This window comes from Bacillus rossius, chromosome 10 (genome assembly GCF_032445375.1).
Source record: "Bacillus rossius redtenbacheri isolate Brsri chromosome 10, Brsri_v3, whole genome shotgun sequence".
Taxonomy (NCBI): domain Eukaryota; kingdom Metazoa; phylum Arthropoda; class Insecta; order Phasmatodea; family Bacillidae; genus Bacillus; species Bacillus rossius.
Genome location: NC_086337.1, coordinates 52,581,468 through 52,604,893, shown reverse-complemented (window position 1 = coordinate 52,604,893; position 23,426 = coordinate 52,581,468). Strand labels below are relative to the sequence as shown.

The 23,426-nt window shown below is 40.8% G+C and overlaps 1 protein-coding gene across 2 annotated transcripts in view; it reads left to right on the top strand.

The window, feature by feature from the left end:
• Positions 1 to 23,426, top strand: part of LOC134536134 (synaptic vesicular amine transporter) — a 145,261-nt gene that overhangs the window by 113,719 nt on the left and 8,116 nt on the right. For both annotated transcript variants that reach the window (XR_010075766.1, XM_063375726.1), the window contains exons 4-11: positions 796 to 946; positions 3,342 to 3,400; positions 6,643 to 6,726; positions 9,833 to 10,015; positions 17,018 to 17,119; positions 20,266 to 20,440; positions 21,639 to 21,690; positions 22,561 to 22,744. Coding sequence is in view for 1 of the 2 variants with exons in the window: in XM_063375726.1 (XP_063231796.1) it covers positions 796 to 946; positions 3,342 to 3,400; positions 6,643 to 6,726; positions 9,833 to 10,015; positions 17,018 to 17,119; positions 20,266 to 20,440; positions 21,639 to 21,690; positions 22,561 to 22,744 (990 nt within the window). In the remaining variant the exon portion in view is untranslated. The remainder of the gene's footprint in view (positions 1 to 795; positions 947 to 3,341; positions 3,401 to 6,642; positions 6,727 to 9,832; positions 10,016 to 17,017; positions 17,120 to 20,265; positions 20,441 to 21,638; positions 21,691 to 22,560; positions 22,745 to 23,426) is intronic.

Sequence of the window (23,426 nt, the reverse complement as noted above, 5' to 3'; positions counted from 1 at the left end):
TTTGTTTTGATTGGTATTTTCTTTAACTGTGTGAAAATCTGAATAGTGACAAATTTTTTCTGTATAATAAACAGAACATCGTGGGCTTCTATGCAAAAAAACTGCATCTTTAACCGTTTTCGGAACACTTCTCTTCCAATGTGGCCGTCGAGAACGCAAGCCAAAACGCAAGAAAGTGGGAAGTTGAACAATACTTGCGTTGCGTTATTGCACCTAGTGTGGTTTATAAACCAGTGCCCTTAAATGTGTTTGCTGAACATCATACGCCTTGCCTAGTTCATAAACCATTGCCCTGGAATGTGGTTGCTGAACATGTTACGCCCTGCCTAGTTCATAAACCAGTGCCCTGGAATGTGGTTGCTGAACATGTTACGCCTTTCCTAGTTCATAAACCAGTGCCTTGAAATGTGGTTGCTGAACATCTAACGCCTTGCCTAGTTCATAAACCGGAGCCCTGGAATGTGGTTGCTGAACATCTTACGCCTTGCCTAGTTCATAAACCAGTGCCTTAAAACGTGGTTGCTGAACATCTTACGCCTTGCCTAGTTCATAAACAAGAGCCCTGAAATGTGGTTGCTGAACATGTTACTCCTTGCCTAGTTCATAAACCGGAGCCTTGAAATGTGGTTGCTGAACATGTTACGCCCTGCCTAGTTCATAAACCATTGCCCTGGAATGTGGTTGCTGAACATGTTACGCCTTGCCTAGTTCACAAACCAGTGCCCTGGAATGTGTGGTTGCTGAACATCTCGCGCCTCGCCTAGTTCACAAGCCAGTGGCCTGGAATGTCCGCAGGCAACCTCACCACGCTGTCGCCCAGCCAAGAGCGCAAGCGCAGGCGCCACAAGGACCTCATCGAGGAGACGGTGGCCGTCGGCATGATGTTCGCGTCCAAGGCCTTCGTCCAGCTGCTGTCCAACCCCATCGTCGGCCCGCTCACCCACAAGTGAGTGCCCCCCTCCCAGGGCCCCCACTTGGCCGCTGCTACCGTTGCTACGGCAACGGGGCCCATCGGTCTAGGGGGCCCGCGAAGGAAAGAAAGAAAAAACTTAAAACAAAAAAGGTAGACCATTTTAAATAAATCATAGAAAACAATTAAACAGTAAGGCCTAAATTTAGTTACCGATGAAATATTACACCAGAGTAATATTATTCGGAATATGCTGTGCGTACAGAACGTGTCTGAATCTACAACTTGTGAGTAACAAAACCACCACCAATTGACGTGACACCATGTTGACAGTGCAGAACACTTACACTCATTTATTTGCCATAATTCAAAATAAATTTACGTTGACAATCGAAACACTGAATTAAAAATAGTTTAATGTGTTTTAAAAATAATTGTGAAAAGTTTAAAAAATATATAACTGAAACAATATATTATATAAAAAAAACATTTTTTTTAAATCTCTGTTAGAAAAAAAAGGGGGGGCATAATTATTTCTAGCAACGGGGCCCACAGAATAATGTGGGGGGTCTGCTCCCTCCCGCCTAGTCTGACAACACGAGTATCTGATTACTAGAGACTTGCAAAATTCGCGGATTCATTGACCTCTAGGATAGACTCCACAGTCATTTTTAATACTCGCGGAAATGACACCTGTTCATTGGCTACTGACGCGTGAGACTTCTCAACTAGGCTGTCCGTAATTCGCGCACTTTCTTGGTTTAGTGTTTCCCATTGGCTCACAGTTCCCCGGATAAAATGTGGGCTAATCGCAGAAGCGGTACGACGGTATAGTTGTTTTGATGGTAGCCCATCGCGAAATGAATCCACGAATTTTGCATGCATCTACGTGATTACAAATAACATCGCACTTGCATACCGCAACTGCGGCCGATCACGACCATCCGCTAACTTATCCTTCCCCCTATTAAGGCCCCCGCCCACCCGGGCACACACACTGTGCGCAGAGCTTAAGGAAAAACAACGCGATTGCAAAACTACTCAAGATATCAGAGTTGGGGTCTGCTTACGAAAAGCATTTAATAGTTCGCTGAGTTCCGAAAAAGTACTTTTGATTTTGGATTAAGTTTTTAAAATGTATTTTTAGAAGAGTTAAAATGGCTAAAACGCATGTTTTCAGAGTAATTTTTAGGCGTAAAACAACCGGTACAGATTTTGAAAGCACTTAAGGGACTTGCATTACACCTTTATCTTCATCTCTCCGCAATATAATGTTACGGTCAACGCTCAAATTTCACAGTTGTCCTGTGATGACGAGAAGACTGCGCGCCAGTCCAGAGGAGACACCGCGCTAGAAGCACCAGCGAGCGTCGCGCTTATCATCCCGCCCCGCCGACACACATACACCCATGTCGAGGCGGGCCTCTTAACAGCAGAGCGTCCACGTAGCACAGATCGCTAATTTATTAGTCTTTCTACGTCACCTACGTTTTACATAAAATTGGAGAGTTGGAAAATCAAACATTTTATCAGTACAATTTTATTCTATGGATAATATAAAAATTACTAACATTTTTATAATACATTAAGTTTTCGACAAGTTCAAAACTGTTTTGCTTTACTTTCTCTGCTCATTTTTCTCGGTACGACGGCCCACTCCTGAACCAAATCCTGTCAACGACTCAGAGATAAGCTGATTACACCCCAGCGGTTTCAAGGATTCGCTATGTAAACACGAAACATCCAGCTGAATGCTTACTCTGGATTATTGAAATCTTTGGCTGAAGTCACGAGCGGGTTGGAGAGGTTAAAAAAAAAAAATTCTGAATGTGAATTGACGGCTAGTACCTAACGATCTATCGTTAAAAGAAAGCGTTTTTGACGTGACAACGTCTAATAAATCGATGAACGCCGGCTGCAAGCACGAAAAAGGATGACTCATTGCCCCGTTATGCACATTGTCCCGTTACGCTGCGTCCCGTTACGCTCATTGTACGCTTGCGCCGCATCTATCTCTCTTCCACTCGATTGGAACAACCATCGATTTGACTTTTTCGAGGCACATTAAATTTGAAACACTCCCATTCGTTTCCTATCATCGTCCTATCATTAACAGAATAACACAGATTGGAAGAAGTTAAATAGCAAACATGTATAAAAGTTATAGTTTAAATAATCTCTTCGTTAAAGTAATAAACATATTTGGATTAATGAGTGCAAATAAAAGTAAATTTATCAATTAAATTGTAGATTTCATTTCACTCCTTCTTTGTATCCATATAAAATAGTGATAATTCAATAAAAATGATTCAATTTTATTCATAAAAGTATGCAATCATGTCATCAATGTTTTGTAATGATGTTGTCACGTTAAACTATCGTCCGTAGACCGACTTTACCAACAACCAACTATTTTTTCGTTTGTTTCCAGAATTGGCTACAGCATCCCGATGTTCACAGGCTTTGTGATCATGTTCCTGTCCACACTGAGTAAGTAGCAAATTTAACGCTGCTTCATTTTGATTCTGCATCACAAGGTTCCGGTCAGTAACAGGCTGATTATGTTTATGTTTTCACTGGCACGTACCCTAACTGCCATTACCTGTCAAATTCATTTCCCGAACATTGACTTTAAAATAGATTCCAAAGCTATATTCTGTTTCTTATAGAGCTATGAAATATACGCGATTCGTATTCGCAACCCAAGCGGGGCATGAATATTGAAAGAAAAATAATCTAACAGCTAGGAGGTTATCTCCGCTAAGACTCTCGTCTGCTGGAGAATTTTATTTTTTTACGAGCTTAAGGCACATGAAAAAAATATTGGACGTGTTGGGATACGAACCCAGAGATTCCAGCTTGGTTTCAACAGCTAACAATTTTTATCATTTAATTTTGTAAATTTTGCTTCGTTGAAGCATACACTGTATTTTTTTAATGGCACAGAAATATCCGTGTAGGATTAAGATATTTGCAAATTTGCACATTTACGTGCAAATAACTGTAGGCTATAGCTACAAAATAGTGCTCCCAGTCATACTGGGTTCGGAATCTTACCCGGAAATTTATGCTTTGTGTTGTCCCAATACCTCCAATAGTTAAAGTCATTTGTAAAACGTTCCCTTAATAACTTTACAGTATTAACTTCACTCACAAGCAAAATAAAACAAAATAAAGTAAAATGATTGAATATTGGATCACTATCCCCATGCTTCAAAAACGTTATGCTTGTATTAAACATCAATTAAAATATAAAATTATGCGCCAATTTTCGTAAGGAAATACTCAGTATTGTCTTGGGAAAAAAAAAGTATTTCATATATGCAAAAAAAAATACCATAGCCATGTGTTGTACATAGCTACAATATCTTGTGGTAATACAAACTATTTCTTGACAACTGGTTTCCAAATAACTCTGTTGTAAAAGCACAGAATTATTTTTTCTGTGTAATGTATAAAATAGTGTAATGTTTGAAATTAATAGTAACTGGATGCTACAAATGTTTCCTCTATTTCATTTTTTGGGAATGACTCAAACTTTAATAAAGCTGTCATTAGACATTATTACGTGATTCCAAAAACTCTCTTAATGACACAAAAACTGCTGAAACGAACATGACATTTTTTTCCTCCTGTTCCCAGCTCTCCTCCCTAAAGGGATGTGCCGAAAAAAGTAGCATTGTTTGAAGTCTATGCTGGCAGTGGATTAACGAGATGGCCTCTCCGGGCTGTGTTACACGATGCGGCGCGGACACGCCCCGGTGTTACCGCCCTCTAAGCCCACTGTGGGCTCGCATCTTCACATCTTCACCCGGCCCGGAACAAACAAAACGCCCTCCGCTTTGATATTTCAACGAGTCCCTCGCGAGCGAACCAGCAGTCGCTTGCGAGAGCAGGGTCGGGGGTGGGGGGAACAAAGGCATTAACGTAATGCCGCGTGTTCCACCAAAAAAAAGTGCTCGCCGGTTGCCATTTCGACGTCTAAAAGCGGTCGGCGCTTCGGGATGTCTTAACTACCACTTGGAAGTGGACGGCTCTGGCGATTGTTGGAGCTGATTCATCCACACTTCTGGAAAAATCCGAGGGTTCAATGACCTCCAGGGCAGACTATACACGGTCCACTGTATAGTCGGGACCATAACGCCAGTTCGTTGGTTGCTGACCCGTTGTTGAACCTCAAATAGCCAGCCTGTGATTTAATGTTTTTTTTTTTGTTTTAGAGTCTCTCATTGGCACAGAGTCTCCTCATATAAAAAAGAGAGCCAATTGCACAGGCAGCACAAAGGTGCAAATGTTTGGATCTTAGACCTTCACGCCACTCTGCCACTCAGCTACAACTGCGTGCGAGCTCTCATGGCTTGTGTTTTTCCAGCCGCGTCTAAAGCGAAGATTTCGCCAACGATTCGGTCAACGTTTTTGGCCCAACGATTTGGTCAGCAAACCAATGACAACGCAGAAAACTGTACGAACACAGCATTTTTGTGCTGTCCGATATTTTAAGTTTGAATGTGTTCGTCTGCGTTGTGCAAAATACCTGTTTAGGTTCACTGTTGTGCGACGTCAGCTGATAAAGGTTTGTGTTTACATTTTTTTATTTCTTATTTTGCAATCTTTAGGTTTTTTTCATTAAAAACAACGCAAAACTGAATGGCGTGTGTCCAAAAAAAACAATCGTATTAAATCAAAATTCCCCATTGAATGAATCATTTAAAGAGCGAAGGGCCCTGATGATGGCGACTGCAGAGTAGACCGAAACGTTGGTGAGCTCTTCACTTGTGACCCGCAAGCCAAGAAACCTCTGAACAATGACCACGAAAGCCTGTGACCATAACGGTCACTACGGGGGTGCTGTCACAACTTAGAAACAAACAAGATATTATAATCTTCTAAGTTATGTCTGTTCTAAGTTGTTCGTTTCTAAGTTATGTTGTTCGGCGTTGTGTGTTTCTAACTTGCGATCGTTCTAAGTTATGACAGTTCTAAGTTACGTGGATTTTTTTTTTCGAGGTTTCTAAGTTATGACTGTTCTAAGTTGTGTCCGTCCCGGAGCAATGGCATGCAAGAGATCCCACAAGGAATGACCGTAGTGTTTTGACATCAGCCGTCGTGTATTTTAAGCATGGTTGCAAAATCGGACAAGGAAATCATATAATCTGACAAAGCTATATTCTGGCTGCAGGCACGGCGGCTCAAACAGAATGGATAAGTTTTTTTCCGACTGAGGCAAAAAGAATGGTACATAACCATTCTAACATTGACACACGGTACAACTGAGGCCAATCGTCCAGACGCCAGCAAACCACCGGTTGACATCTGGACGAACAGACAAAGTAGTGCTCCTGGTGTACCCTGACGGGTTCAGTCCCAGGAGGAGTCGGTGGTGAGGCTCGGCCGGGCTTCTGCCCGAAACAACTTGTTTCTGTTAAAAAAGAAAAAGAAAATTTTGATCTTGGTTGAATAGCCCCGTTGTCGTTGCCCATTGTGTTACATATTTTTGTATAGATGTCTATGACTGTTGTGTATTCTTGCTGTGCAATCGTTTGTTACTTTAATATAAAACATATTAAAGTAGATTTTCTCAGTTTTATTCACTAAGAAACCCTAACTTTAATAGTTTATAAGTTGTGTGTGGTTTCCGTAACCACGGACGTCAGCGCGTGGAAGGCCACAGCGCGCGCGCGTCGAGGACACGCCAGTGTTGTTGTTGTTGTTGTTGTTGTTGTTGTTTGCAGTCTTCGCCTTCGGCCGCAGCTACAGCGTGTTGTTCCTGGCCAGGGCGCTGCAGGGCATCGGCTCCTCCTGCTCCAGCGTGTCAGGTGAGGGTCCTCTCGGCCAATCCGAGGCCGGATACAGACATGAGGCTCAGGGAGGGGGCAGAAAATAATTTTTATAACAAATTTTTAGTTTATTCAGAATAATTGAAATAAGTTGAGTATGTATGGTCTTAACTAGCTTGCTTGCTCTATTTAACAGTGGGTTGGGAGCTGAATAATAATAGGTACTTTTGTAGTTCCTATTTAGTCGTGTGCATTTGATTTCTGGTTCAAAAACGTCCTATTATATACAGAACTTAGAACTGCAGTAAAAAAAATACTTTAGTAATCTTGGAAAACTATGATTAGGAAAATCAGAAATTATTCAGGGCTCACGGGGAGGCGGGGGGGGGGGGGGTAGAACATGCCGCTATCACCCCCCCCCCCCCCTTTTTCTGGATCCGCCAATGTGGCTCTCGCTAGCCCTGCCGATGCCGGCTCAAAGAGAAGCGCCACTCTTGCAGTGGAAACTGAGACCAAGTTTTACGTGACACGTGGCACTATCTTTCGGGTGGGCCCGTAACTACTAGCAAAAAAAAAAACCTTCGGGTGGAAGGTTTAACAATTAGCTTAATAATAACAACTACTTGATTACCGACCGCTTTTTAGAAGCAAGTGTCGTAATAGGACAGTATGGGAAACACTGATCAATCAGCATCGGTGAAGCACGAGACAATTTACTTCATTTATTTCGATATATTTTCCACTCCGCGCCGCTAGATGCCACTACTGTGACTAGTTTCACGTACTTAAAAACGTGGGTTCACTCCACGCCGCCAGGTTCGTTGGCATCAGTAGCGGATCCAGAGGGGGGGCTAAGGGGCTCAAGCCCCCTCCAAAAGCATCTGGGTCCACTATTGTTTTAGTGTTTGCCTTAATAAAGCCTAGCCTCAGCTGGGTCAAGCCCCTTCCAAACGAAAATCCTGGATCCGCCACTGACTGGCATCACTTGTCTCGCGTATTTATCACCACTTTCCCATGTTGTCCTTCTTAGAAGAGATTTAAAGTGTGCATAAAAAACACTTAATATTGTTTTTTTGTAATAAAAAGGCATGTTCTATATAAATAAGTATGAGCCACAATAATGTGGCTATCATAATAAAGTACATTAATTTTGTCTGGTTTGTTTGCCTGGTAATAGCTGAAACATTACTATGTTAGTAATACATAATGAAATCTACTATCTAGAGAGTGAGCCAAAAACTACTTCAAAAACTAGGTGTCGGTCTCAGTAATTAGAGTTTCTCCCCCATGGAGGGACTCCGTTCGAGCAACTCCACATGTCGTTAGCTGCTCACTCGAGTGACGTCTTCATCGGGTCGACCCGCGATCGATTTATTTTCCCCCGAGGCCCGGTTTCACACGCCATGTTGGTTATTTAATTATCTTGTCATAGATATATTATAGATTTAATTATCTTTTCATAGATAGATCTTGTCAAAGTAACGAAAGGTGCAACGGTGGGCGTCATAATTCAAACTGGTGACCGCAACTAAAATTGGGACGTTCGGGGGGATCGGGGCGCTCAATTCCAAGATGACGAAATTCAATATGGTGACTGAGTTCAAGATGAACATGGTGACGTCATAATCCACGATGGCGACCGTAACGAAAAATACAATGGTGACATCATCGTTCAATATGGCCGCCGTGACGTTAGGGTGGTCGCCACCTCGCACCTGGCCCTGGGCCCTGTCCCAGGAGCTCCTAATGTTTACTACTTATAATGACAAACGTATTTTTTAGCGGTCACTAAAGTTTTTTCCTTCTCCGTTCCTATCTGCACTCATGCTATACGCGGAGTATATTTGTATTCAACTGAGACATTTTCCAACGCTACAATTTTCATCTTTTTTTTTTTTTTAAGTGAATTTCAATATGTTTCTCTGATGATGGGCTCAAATTTCTTTCAGCTTAATTTTTAACGTGTGAATTATTATCTTCACATCCTTGCGCTATTTCATATGTAATCGCATGAGTACTTTCCCAAACTTAGGAATAAATAATTACATGTAGCATTGTTAAAGTCTATATAGTATTTAAATTGAAAGACTGATGTTAGCTTTGGCCAATCTTTGATGGTTTGTTTTCGGTCTTTAGTCGTAACTCCAGAAGAAAGAAATCGCGTGGATTTCAGGACAGTTCCTTTGTTTTTTCGGGCGCTCCAACCCACGCCATTTCCCGCCAGTAAAAGTTTGGGTGCTCCAGAGATTGTTTCATTTCGACGCTATTTCCTTCTCCCCTTTGTGCCCGTCAGCCGGGAAAACCTCTCTTTTATTTCCGCTGCATTAAAACGAACGAGTGGGAAAAGGGGGAGGATGGAGGGGGGGGGGGGCAGGGCTTTGCCAAAGAAACCAGGGCAGGAACCGCCGCGGGGATTTCTCTTATCAGGCTCTCTGAGGCTGAAGCCGTCGGCATGGGGAAAAACGTCGTTATTCCCGAGACACACGAGCGAATGTACGGTTATCTGCAAAACAAAATGTTTTGAATTAGCATATTTCACGAATCTGCTAAATAAACATCGCAGATGAATTGCATCGTTCGAGCTCGTGAGGAAGGCCACCGCTCCTACAGGAGGAAAGATAACCGAAATACGTTAACTCAAGTTTCAACAGGTTTTAGCTCATAAAATATTTATACCGTTAAATTAATAACAATAGATTTTGTTAAAGCATACTATATAATTGAGTGGGATTCATAAAGTTAATAGTTACTGGCAGCTACATATAGTTGCGCCTGTGAAGACCTTCGACGCGAAAAGTATTTGATTAATTCGTTAGCAGATGTTCCATCTGGATTCAACATATTTTTTTTTGTTTTGTTTTAAAGCTTGAGGTTGGCCACGTCTTCGTAATTACATGGTATTTATATAATGTTAAAATTTTTGAAACACAGACGTCGTTTTCCGGTTCCAATCTCTCCCCGTTCAACAGTATGATGAATTGTTAGAGAAGTGGAGGGGAGGAGTTGAATGCGTGCAGGCTTCCGATGCGAGGAGCTCTGGGTTCGAGTCCCGGTTGAGACGGTTTGGAAAAATACTTCAGACGAACAACTAATGGTAAAACTGGCGAGAGCCGCGGGACTGGAAAAGAACCCGGTGTGGCGGCAGGCATGGGCATGCTGGCGGAGCGCTACCCCGACGACAAGGAGCGCGGCAACGCCATGGGCATCGCGCTGGGAGGCCTGGCGCTGGGCGTGCTGATCGGCCCGCCCTTCGGCGGCGTCATGTACGAGTTCGTCGGCAAGTCGGCGCCCTTCCTCGTGCTGTCCGCCCTGGCGCTCGGCGACGGCCGTGAGTGGACCCCCCCTCTCTCCCGCCGCTTCCTCGGCGCTGCTGGTGCTGGTGCTGCTAGTGCTGGTTCTGCTAGTGCTGGTGGTGGTACTGCTAGTGCTAGTGCTGGCGGTGCTAGTGCTAGTTCTGGTGTTGCTAGTGCTGGTTCTACTAGTGCTGGTGCTGCTAGTGCTAGTGCTGGCGGTGCTAGTGCTGGTTCTGCTAGTGCTAGTTCTGGTGTTGCTAGTGCTGGTTCTACTAGTGCTGGTGCTGCTAGTGCTGTGGTGCTGGTGCTGCTAGTGCTGGTTCTGGTTCTGCTAGTGCTAGTTCTGGTGTTGCTAGTGCTGGTTCTGCTAGTGCTGGTTCTACTAGTGCTGGTGCTGCTAGTGCTGGTGCTGCTAGTGCTGGTTCTGGTTCTGCTAGTGCTGGCGGTGCTAGTGCTGGTGCTGCTAGTGCTGTGGTGTTGGTGCTAGTGCTGGTGCTGCTAGTGCTGGTTCTGGCGGTGCTAGTGCTGGTGCTGCTAGTGCTGGTTCTGCTAGTGCTGGTTCTACTAGTGCTGGTGCTGCGGTGCTGGTGCTGCTAGTGCTAGTGCTGGTTCTGCTAGTGCTGGTTCTGCTAGTGCTGGCGGTGCTAGTGCTGGCGGTGCTAGTGCTGGTGCTGCTAGTGCTGTGGTGCTGGTGCTGCTAGTGCTGGTTCTGGTTCTGCTAGTGCTGGTGCTGCTAGTGCTGTGGTGTTGGTGCTAGTGCTGGTGCTGCTAGTGCTGGTGCTGCTAGTGCTGGTTCTACTAGTGATGGTGCTGCGGTGCTGGTGCTGCTAGTGCTAGTGCTGGTTCTGCTAGTGCTGGTTCTGCTAGTGCTGGCGGTGCTAGTGCTGGCGGTGCTAGTGCTGGTTCTGCTAGTGCTGTGGTGCTGGTGCTACTAGTATGTACTATTTATTGTAATGTTTATTTTTAGCTGAACGCACAAATTAATTTTTGGCTTGGTAAACAACTTTTTTTTTGTCTGGCCATGTACGAAAGAAGATTTTTGTTTTAATAGAACAGTCTTTTTTTTCTCAGTGTACACATTACTCACATGTATCAGAAAATTTCGATTAAGAATGTCAAAATTGCTTTGCTTGAATCAGGGTATCTCTACAGTTTAATAAATTAGATAATTCACTGATTTACACTGATTATTCTGTGTTTTGTACACCCATTGCGCAATTAATTCCATTACTTGTCCTCGTAAGCGACGTAGCGTAGCCGCAGAACGTTGGACTCATGCCTGCCTTCTCATCACATGCCAGTAGCTCAATACCTATAGCTGAATGTTCCGTTAGTTGATTGCAGGGTCCCAGCCCACCCGGGCACAAATACGGCGTGCACTCTATTTGAAAACCACTCGAGATATCCGAGAGGTGTCCGTTTACGAAAATCATTTAAGAAGACTTCGAAGGCGTTTTTAAACTGTATTTATAGTAGAGTGAAAATTGATAAAAACACGTGTTTTCAGAATAAATTTTAGGCATGAAACTTCCTGTAGAGATTCTTGAAAGCACTTAAGGGACTTTCGTGACACTTTTATCTTCATTTCTCCGCCATACATGTTATGGTTATCGCTCAAATCTCACTGTTGCCCAAAGCACGACGAGAAGACTCAGAGGCGAAACCGCTCTTATCATCTCGCCTCACTGACAGTGAATAACACCCTTGACTGGGGCCGGTATTCCAAGACGTTCGGGCAAAGCAGCGAATAAGCACTACCTTGTTGGGATACAACCGTAAAATAACTCGCAGACCGTATTCCAGAACGAGTGCAAAACCCGATCCCTGTTAGGAAACGAAAAAGCAACTGGTTTTATAAACTGTACCCTGCTCGAGGCTAGAAATTGATTTATTTAAATGCATTATTGCGGATGTTTGACAACCGCCGATACATTTGCTACGCCAAATATCCTACAGATAGCAGCACTGTCGTGCGAATTAAATTGTGTAGTTTTAATTTTCTAAAGTACTTTTAAAGTTGGGATTATTTATTGTTACGACGATTAAAGGGAAAAAAAATGTATTTCATAATAGTTTCGCTTTCATAAAAGTTTCATTTGGCACGTCCCGCGATGCTCATAAAAAGGTCTATATTCGAGTAAATGGCGTCAGATGTGATACAGCCATCTGGACGAAATCAAAAGTAACTAATTGGTTACTTTGTTTTTCACAATACAAAATAAATTACAAAAGTTTAAAATAACTTTCAGCTTAAGTTTTTACCAATGAATGTTCCTAGATTATTCAAAAATAGTTATAATTTTTTTTACACATTTTATAGTTCCTAATTGTTTTAAAAGTGTCACTAATTCTGTACCTAAAAGAAAGTTTGAGTTCTTAATCCAAACCGAGATCTGAACCAACAAAAATAGGTACATAATAAAATGTGCATCACTGATTGAAAGTCTAATAAATAGAATAGAATAAATAGAAATGTAGCATATTCAAAATAATTTAAATGCCTGAAATTTTTAAATATTAATTTAATTTAATTTAAGAACTTTTTTCCTAATTAAAATTAGTTGATGCAGAGAAATATATAAAATTAATAAGACCTAAAGATCTTCATGTGTTGCTAATAGTATTATCTACATGTTGGTGAAAAAAAAAAGCTTGGCATCCAATATAATTCGAAGTTCTTAAAAGAGGACACCACGTTAAATGCCATTACGTACTTACTATGTGATAATTATGATTAATTGAATTTGTTTTTTTTACTAAAGGTTATACAATAAATGCTATCGTAATTCAGAGACGTTTGTTAGCTTCAAAATCAAATCTGGACAGCTGAAATATCTTGCTGAATAGTTACACAAACATATTTCCCAAATATATATTTTTCATCAGCATCTTTTCTTGATCAAATCTGATTACAGTTGGAATATCATTTATTAAATATTAAAGAGTAGTCGAGATAAATTACTATTTTGCGGAACACCATGAAATTACATTTGCAAATTTGACTGAAAAGCGTATATTTGTAAGATAATTAAAACACACACACACACACACATATATATATATATATATATCACGCATTTCTTGACAAGGCCTAAAATTTATAATTTTTTAATCATAAGATTGTGTTGGAAAGTATCAAATGTTGAAATAAATATAATGTTTTATTTATATCTGGATGTTATACTGGTACACACACACACACGTGTGTGTGCGTGTTTTTTTAACGACGTTTTTTTAAAGACGATCCTGATTGAAAACTACGTGGTTTTTCAGGAATAAAATTTATGTGCCTAAAAATTTTTTTTCGTCAAAAACTTCTAAAATACTACATAACAAAGTTCAATAGTTTGTGACTAAAATTTAACTGTCAATAATAATTGAAGAAAATATAAACCGATAAATTGTTAAACACACAACATGGGTATACAACCACTTACTGACTGATACGATTCAAATATTTTATGTTCAAAAGCAAAATGTTTTAAATGTTTGAGCTTTATTTATAACATGTTGGAATGATAATGCTACAGTTACTAAAAAGCTACAAAACTAAATTTTTTTTTTTCCAAAACTCCGTTCCCCCGGAGAAACCCCCGGAATGGCCACCGCATGGGGAGCCCAAGAAAAGAAACGGGCTCCCCATTTGGAAGCCACCTGGAAGGTTTTTTTCTGTTCCACCCACCGTTTCTTTGGTAGCCTGACTTGTTACAAGGGTTTGTATTCCTACCAGAGAAAATGCCGCCATTCTCTCTGGGCAATCCGCCTTGGAGGAGCCGGGGCGCGAACCCGGGTCCTACAAGTCACAAGGCAGGCGCTCTACCCCCAGAACCAGAGTGGTAGAGCGGATACTTGCAGTCTTCTTAACACTGACATGATGTTATTCCACGAGTTTACTGTAGTTTCGTTTGTCCTTTACACGTGCAGTAACATCTAACCTCGGTAACGAACAAATTTATGTGTTCTTATGTTGTTCGTTCAGCATGAATTATGTAATTTCATAACAGTGAAATATAATTTGTATAACTAGATTGGCAATTTTTTAGTTGATTTCCGGCAAACAAATTTACAGTCCCGCTGTACAACAAATAAACAGAAATATAGACCAGTAAAAAAAATACGTAAGAGCTTACACGATCGATGGTAAAGTTATTTTGAAAAAAATTATTTATTTGGTTTTAAAGCTACAGAAAAGTTAACTTTTTTATATACTTTTGACTTTCTTTGTTTTACCGTAATTAATATGCGCAGATAATACTGTAAAGCTATTGTAAATAATTTTAAATATTGGAGGTACTGGGGCAACACAAAGCATAAATGGTATCACTATTTTGTAGTGATACAGTTATTTTAATGTAAATGTACAAATATTTAAGTTTACATGAATTTTTCGGTTGCATTTAGGAAATTTACGGCGCACAACGGCAAACAGAATAGCTCAACGATAAAAAAAAAAAAATGGTTGTCTGTAAAGTAGATTTACGGACGATAGTTTAACGTGACAAAGTCATAACAAAACATTGATGAAATGATTGATCCAGAAGAAAAGGAAATATCATATTCGGCCTGAGACTGAGCCGTAATAGGTTTTTGCAACCAAACCATTTAGGCATTAAAAATATTATATTCTTTGAGGAAGAATTTTTTTGAATTTTTCTATCTTTTGTATGATAAAATCTACCTCTGCATACTTTTATAAATAAAATTGAATCATTTTTATTGAATTATCACTATTTTATATGGATACAAAGGAGTGAAATAAAATGTACAATTTAATTAATAAATGTACTTTTATTTGCATTCATTAATTTAAATATATTTATTACTTTTGAGTGTCGCGCGCGCCGTATTAATTTTTACAAGTACAAAAAAAATTTTTCGCAGCAGCCGAGATTCGAACCGTTAACCTTTGGATTGGTCTTTGTCTTTGAATTGGTTTTATTCACATGATATTTTACATTTTACAAGTTTGGTACATTTTTAATTGACATTCCAGCACACAGTGCTCCTTTGGATTGGTAGTCAGCGATGCTAACCGCACGGCCACGAGGCCATATTGAAAATAATTGTTTAAGATGTTATATATATTTATAAAAATTTTGTTTTGTGTTGTAGAAGTTTTAAAAACGTATGTAGTCCGCCATATTTATTTCTTATAGTGGTAGGCGGGAAATTAAAAATATATTGTCGGCTGCAAATCTATGGACGATCGTTAAATTACATAATATTAATAATTCAAACTACGAAAATATGATTGAAAAGTCAAATCGATTGTTGTTCCAATCGAGTGAAAGAGAGATGCCACGCATGCGTACAATGAGCATAACAGGACACATCCGTAGTGGGACATCCGTAGTGGGACAATGTGCGTTACGGGACACTTTTTCTTGCGTGCAGCCGGCGTTTATCGATTTATTAGACGTTGTCACGTCAAAAACATCGGCTATACAGACGCACAGCACTGTTGAGCGAAAAACAGATATTTTGAAAACCACAAAGATGATAGCACAGACTAACACAGTATATGATTCCTATGAGAACAGTTGCAACGTTTCGGGAAAGAGATCTATTCCCTTCTTAAGGCACAAACAGACTGAGGTTTGTCATGAAATGCAGTTTAATGAGTGATGGTGTATGTCCGAAACTACATCTTGAATTCTATACGCTTCTTCGAGAGCGAAGCAGTTGTACTCATTCCATGGAGTGTATAAATAAATATGGCAGAATCCCTCCTCGTTATGGCAGTTTTCCGTTATGGTACTTTTCGGCCTTTTTCGAAGAGGCCAGGCGGAATTCTGTCGTTATGGTAGTTTTCCATTAAGGCAGTCTTCCGTCGCCCCTTGTACCTTCCCTCCCAGATCTGCGCCCTTATAGGGTAGTTTAGGAGTCGACCCACAGATGTGTATTAAAACATTCCAGAGCCAGTAAATAAAGAGAGAACTTTATGAGGGATTATAATAGCTTCGGCTATGACCAGAGGCTAGAGGGATACCCATCCCAGCAGAGTCCCCACCTCCGTGCCCTGCCTCACTCCAGCTGACCAGACAGCAGTTGGCTGTGTCCTTAAGGGGCCCGCCTCGTCAGGGGTGTATGTGTGTTGGTGAGGCGAGATGATAAGCGCGACGCTCGCTGGTGCTTCCAGCGCGGTGTCGCCTCTGGACTGGCGCGCAGTCTTCTCGTCGTGCACAGGACAACTGTGAAACTTGAGCGGTGACCGTAACGTTATATGGTGAAGAAATGAAGATAAAGGCGTAATGCAAGTCCCTTAAGTGCTTTCAAGAATCTGTACTGATTGTTTTACGCCTAAAAATTTCTCTGGAAACATGCTTTTTTAGCCATTTTAACTCTTCTAAAAATATGGTTTAAAAACTTAATACGAAATAAAAAAGTACTTTTTCGGCTCTCAGCGAACTTCTAAATGTTTTTCGTAAGCAGACCCCATTCGGATATTTTGAGTAGTTTTTGAATCGCGTTGTTTTTTTCCTGAAGCTCTGCACACCGGTGTGTGTGTGTGTGCCCGGGCAGACGGAGGCCTTAAGACCTTAGATCTTGCCAGCGCTGCCTGTCACACGGCACAGGGGCGTAGCCAGAATTGCTTTTCAGAGGGTGTTTACTTACACCCTGCCCCCGTACTAGGGAGGGGGGGTCCGGGGGCCCTCCCCCGGAAAAATTTTGATTTTAATGTGCAATTTAAGCACTTTCGTAAGTGAAATATTGGATTTAAGTAACATAAATTTGTGTCCCGACTGTATGATATTTTTAAAGAGACACTGTTGAAAACTCATTGCTGAATATTAAGGGTTATCGGCTCAAGGGTTCTTTCTTAGTTTCATCTAAGTGCATTTTCAACAGCTGGACAAGTGTAAATTTTGTCATAAGTGTATATATATATATATATATTTCGGTGGGTGTTTGGACACCCAAAACACCCCCCCCCCCCCTGGCTAAGCCCCTGCGGCAGTAGTTCACGAAGCAGCGACAGTAACAGTTGGCAGTTGGCGCTATGGACGAGGATGCAGCTGCGCCGTGTGTGCCCGCAGTGCTGCAGCTGCTCATGCTGCAACCCGCCGTGGTGCTGCAGGAGTCGGACCCGCCGTCCCTCAAGGCGCTCGTCATGGACCCCTACATCATCGTGGCGGCAGGTGGGTGCCCCCCCTCTCCCCCTCTCCCCAGGGCCGGTGCGAGGTCAATTGGCGCCCTGGGCGAAAAACCCTAATGCCCCCCCCCCCCCCCCCGGGCCGGACGCCACCAAAAAAAATGGTCCTTGCCTCAAAATACATCACGCAAGCCTACTATTTTGTCAACAATCAAATGTAAGCAGGCTTGTGTATTTTTTTTTTCTTATTACAAATCATAACCAGGTCACCGTGGACTTTAAATAATTACTTATATCAATATAAACATTCCGAACTGTTACAAAAATCCATTTTCATCTAGTTTCAATAATCGTTAAACATGTTGTATCAGCTGTTATGTGTCGTGCTGCGCCGCCCCCAGCTACTTGGCGCCCTGGGCGGTTGCCTGGTTCGCCTGTATGGACGCGCCAGCCCTGCCTCTCTCTCTCTCCCCCCCCCCCCCCCCCCCATAGGACTAGCTTCCACCCGGAGCCAGGGCTCATCTGGGCAAACCCCTCTTCTTGCAAACCACCCAAAAACCTTCCACATATCGCCACCACGTGTTGATTCCACTACTCCAAATACTTTAGATTCAAGTTAGAATGGTACATGGAATTTGACCTTGAAATTTGACATTGACCTTGATCTACAACTTTGACCTTGATGACCTTGACCTTGAAATTTGTCCTTGACCTTGAAATTTGACCTTGACCTTGAAATTTGTCCTTGACCGTACATTTTTTTAAAAAGTAACTTAAATTTTTTTTACTAAGGTAACATTGCAATTATATCTTTTATCAGATGACCTTGAAATTTGACCTTGACCTTGAAATTTGACCACATATAAATAGGTTCATTTGCAGTCATTTCAATTTTCAATACAACGCAAGTCGGATAGTACGTTAAAAATACCCGATTTCGAATATTTGAGGATACAACGCCATTAATTCAGTTTATCTGTTAAAAAAAAAAAACCTACGCTATTCAAGTAAATATCCATAGTGAAAAAATTACTCTACCAGTTTAGAAATCCCCCCCCCCTCCCCCCCCCCCCCCCCCCCCACCACGCACAAACCAAATGTGGCACCCGGGGCCCTGGTTGGGGGAAGGTTGTGATGTTAACATGTTAACGTTGTAAAGTAACTTCCCTTATTTCCACTCACATCTAATAAAGTGTTCATAAACTTTTTAAATAAAAAATGATTTGGAGCTAATTTGGTTGAAATATTTTAATGTTTGAAAAACAGTTTTTTTTGTGAAAACATTAAAATTTTAACAATAACATGTAAATATAAAAATAGATTCATATTTGTTTACAAGATTTTTTTTTTCTTCCCCAATTGTATCGAGAAATCTTGTTTGGGATTTATTCAGGATAAGGGTAAAAGATTGCCACTCTCGTTGTATGAGGTTTTTTCCTCCTAAATCATGGATATACTAGGATAAGTTGGTAACTAACATAAACAGGAAGAAGTATTTCCCTGTCAACAATATTTTTTTGAATAACTGAAATATATATAAAAATATGATTTGCATCACACTGATTTCTTGCAGGAACCATTCCCTTTGCCTTGGTTATTGTAAAAACACCAGATTTCAGAAAAACTCAACTTACTTGTACCATATTATTCCAATGACCTCACGCAGCTATGAGTTTTCTGGTAATTAAATAGGCTTACATGTGACCATGAACCTATGACCTACCAGAGCTTAAGTTAGCCTCTTGTGAAATACTTACTGTTTATACTAAAAAATTTATAAATTTATTTAATAAGAAACATCCTATATTTAACTAAAAGTTAGTGTATCTACAGCTAATTGATTTTAACAGAATTCAATTGTTTTTTAAAGCTGGACAACAATTTTAATTTTGTGTCATTTTACCTTTTTCGTCCAGTAAAAACAAACTTGTTTCGAGTTCACTGGTCCGGTACAGACGCTCTGCTGCTTTTGGTTCTAACTAAACTTATTTTGAGTAGTTGAAAAATAAATACATATGTTTATATTATTCTTGCTTAAGTTTTTGAGAGATAACTTGTGAAATTCACAACATATTTTCACAGTGTAGGCACAGCAACCTTATCTTGTAGCAAGTGCGTATTCAGGAATACGCACACTTCCAAAACAGTAGAAAAAATAACCAAAGGTTTGGTTGAAAATTTGTCAATAATCCTCACAAACTATTGCTCAATTTTTTTTTAAATGTTGTTCTTCCTTTTGGTAGTGTTAATTATTGTATAGTACAATGGACAGTACATCCCCATTGTTGTATTACACGTTGTGTTACATTAAAACTCCTGTCCTTTCTTTTCCAATTGTAGTAGGTCTGTTCCGATATCCACATTTTACGAAACCGATTCACCGATACCAAAATCGATACCCTGATACCTCGCATCACAACCCCAATTTGTAATTATTGGCCATAATTCATAAATAATTAGTTAAAACATAATTTTTTTAATTTTTTTTATTAATGATCATAATTCTGTTAATATATTTAAATAAATTATTTATTTATTATTATTATTATTTAAGTAAATAATCCAAAGTTAAAGCGAGCTCTTTGAAACACTGTAATTCCCGTATTTTTCAGGTAAACATTCTCTTGTTTGCTCTTTGTTAACCATTAGACACTTAAAATATTATCAACCTGACCCGGCAGCAAAGAGAGGATGTGTGATCTGTCACAACCAACAAGGCAAGTATTTGGAAAACAAATCTGTGCAGATCAGGGGCGTAGCCAGGAGGGGCTTTTAGGGGTTCAAACCCCCACCCCCCCTAGCACCAAATATTTAATTAATTTCTTATTAATCATTCAAACAAATTTCATATTAAAATTAATAAAATTTTTACCATTACAATATTTAAATTTAAGTACCGAAAACTGCTAAAATAGCACTATTTTACACCTTAAAATCCAAATTTTCCAATACCGGGGGGGGGCGCATGCTTCTTAAAACCCCCCATACACAAATCTTGGCTACGCCACTGGCACAGATAGTATTTTATTTCCTCGCGATACCACTTTGTGGATCAGCCGTGATAGCTGGACATGGGCCGACGCGCGACACCAGTACCGGGTGTCGGCACAGTCCTACGTGGTTCTGATCTGGACGAGTCCTGGGTTGTTGTCGGAGCAGCAAGTGGCGACGAGTGACGGGGCTTGCCGGCAGGCGCCATCACCTTCGCCAACATGGGCATCGCGATGCTGGAGCCGTCGCTGCCCATATGGATGATGGACACGATGGACGCGGACCGCTGGCAGCAGGGCGTCACCTTCCTGCCCGCCAGCATCTCCTACCTCATCGGCACCAACCTGTTCGGCCCGCTGGGTCACCGCATGGGCAGGTGAGCCACGCCCCGCACCACGTCACCGGACTATCTCACACCCGGGTGGCGCTCCTACTGTTTTTTTCCAACCCGAAAAAAACCAAAACCTTTCCCGATAACACCTCATATCACCACCACATATTAATTCCACTACATTATTCCAAATATGTTTCATTCCACTAAGATAGTAAATAAATATATTTATTTGCAATAATTTCATTTTTAATACATCGCAAGTTGGATAGTATGCCAAAAAGAAAGGTTTTTTTTTTTATATTTTATTATATATTTGAATGTATCTTTCAATACAAATAATTCAGTTCATCTGCCCTCCAAATTTTTTTCTTTTTGAGTTCTAACACTATCCATAGTAAAAATTACTCTGCAAGTTTAGCGCCACTGGAATTCTGCCCCCCATTAGGTTAATGCACAGGTAAACCTGACTGTGCCTATCCAGGCACACACACGATGTGCAGAGCTTCTGGAGAAGAAGAAAAAAAACACGTGATAAGAAAACTGCTCAGATATTCTAGTGTGGTCTGTTTTCGAAAAGCATTCATTAATACACTGAAGGCGAATGATAAGTTATGTTTCCATATTTAATTTTAAATATGTATTTTTAGAAGAGTGAAAAAAATTCGGAAATATTGTTAGACATGAGATGAAAAAAATTCTAAAACATATGTTTTCAGAAATATTGTTAGACATGTGAAATCTATTACAGGTTCTTGAAAGCATTCAAGGTACTTGCAATACATCTTTATCTTCATTTTTGGTTACCGCTCAAAATCTCTCAGTTTCCCTATGCTCGATGAGAAGACTGAGAAGAGAGGAGAGAGAGCGCTAGAATCACCATGCATCATCAAACTTATCACCCAGCCCCACTAAAACAAAATACACCACTGACTAGACGAGCATTTTTAAGCATATTTCCACTTACCATAGAGTACTGAACAACTGAAACATGCCTATAGTCTATATCAGTATTTATACACTTTAGAAAATGCACAGCATCCTAAGTGAATTTCTAAACAAAACAAAAAACTATTAAAAACTGAAACAGAACTGGCAGGGTTTATAACTTAGGTCTACATTGCTAACAGTAAGTCAGTCTCAGCTGGTGAGTAGGGAAACAAAAAAAAAAAATGAGTTAGTTAATGTCTCAACAACCATTAGAAGTTCACGATTTACGAAAATTTTGTTTTATTATTTCCAGGTGGCTGGCCTCTCTAATAGGATTGGTTGTCATCGGGATATGCCTCATGTGTGTGAGTATAACCAACATAACTTCGAGGTGGATGCATGAGTGTAGAAGTTACAAAATGAATAATTCACTGCACTGCACTTGCAGAGTAAGCACTGGGTGCAACAATTTTTAATAAAAAATAAAAATTTTGATGGTGTACTTTCTTGTTTTATCACTGGAGTTGTCCGCCCACACACTGTAAATGGGGCAGCAGAAGTAGGCTACAGTTGTATGCAATACCCAGCTACGGTAACACAGAAAATTATCTTACAGCAAGTGCAAATGATGCTATTAGTACAAAAAAAAAAGTACTATGAATACTTTTCTGAATTGTTACAAATCACTGTTAATGTGAACAAATTTCATGATGAAAATTAAAAAAAAATATATATTATTTACATAATTTTGAATGTTAATGTAATGAACCATCTTTTTATACCGTGTAAAAATGCAATAACCCTCCGTTCAGGACAGGACTTTTAATAAGAGGAGCTGTTTGGAATGCTAGTGCCAGTCTGCTATCAGCTAAGTGTTGACTCATTACTAATGCCAGTCTACTATCAGCTAAGCTAAGTGTTGACTCACTACTAATGCCAGTCTACTATCAGCTAAGCTAAGTGTTGGCTCACTACTAATGCCAGTCTACTATCAGCTAAGCTGAGTGTTGACTCACTACTAATGCCAGTCTACTATCAGCTAAGCTAAGTGCTGGCTCACTACTAATGCCAGTCTACTATCAGCTAAGCTGAGTGTTGACTCACTACTAATGCCAGTCTACTATCAGCTAAGCTGAGTGTTGACTCACTACTAATGCCAGTCTACTATCAGCTAAGCTAAGTGCTGGCTCACGAGCGAGAGAAGGTTCGCCAACAGCGGCTGTCACTCCTCGCAGATCCCGCTGGCCAGCAACATCAACCACCTGATCGTGCCAAACGCCGGCCTGGGCTTCGCCATCGGCATGGTGGACAGCTCCATGATGCCGGAGCTGGGCTACCTGGTGGACATCCGGCACACCGCGGTCTACGGCAGCGTCTACGCCATCGGGGACGTGGCGTTCTGCCTGGGCTTCGCCGTCGGTGAGCCTCCGCCCTTTCCCGACGGGGAACACTTCACGGCCAGGCCATTGTGACGTTGCGGGGACAGCGAATTTCAAACAAAATGTCCTCGAAAACAACCCTTCCATGGTATTTTTACCTTTCAGTTTACAGTGGTGTTAGCTAGAAGACTGAAGACTACATTTTACTCAATCATGTCAGTGTATAAACAATAAATGACTTAAAAATATATAGTAAAAGAATAAATCACACCATGTTATTAACTCCAAACTTTTATATAGATATAGATATATATATATATATATATATAATTTTGGAGTTAATAACATGGTATATATATATAATATATATAAAAAAACACACACAACATACATGGCTGTAGGGGTGGCAACAGGGCAGGGCAAGCCAGGCAATCACCCAGGCCCCGCTACGATGTTTTTAATTTGTATTTATTTTTGTTTGTCTACTGTTCTGTTAAAAAATACGGGCATTTACGGGAGAAGGAAAATTAAATTAATGTGTGATCGTGCGGGAAATTTGATCCTAAGCCTCGTAGGCTTCCTGTGACAAAAAAACAGTCGCGGGCATTTCGGGAACTGGCATCCTGTTCCCGTCGTCAGGCGCTGGTAGACTGATTTCAGACACCAGAAAACAGGGGGCTTTATACATGTTCGACCTCCTCCCCTATTTGCATTCATGCATT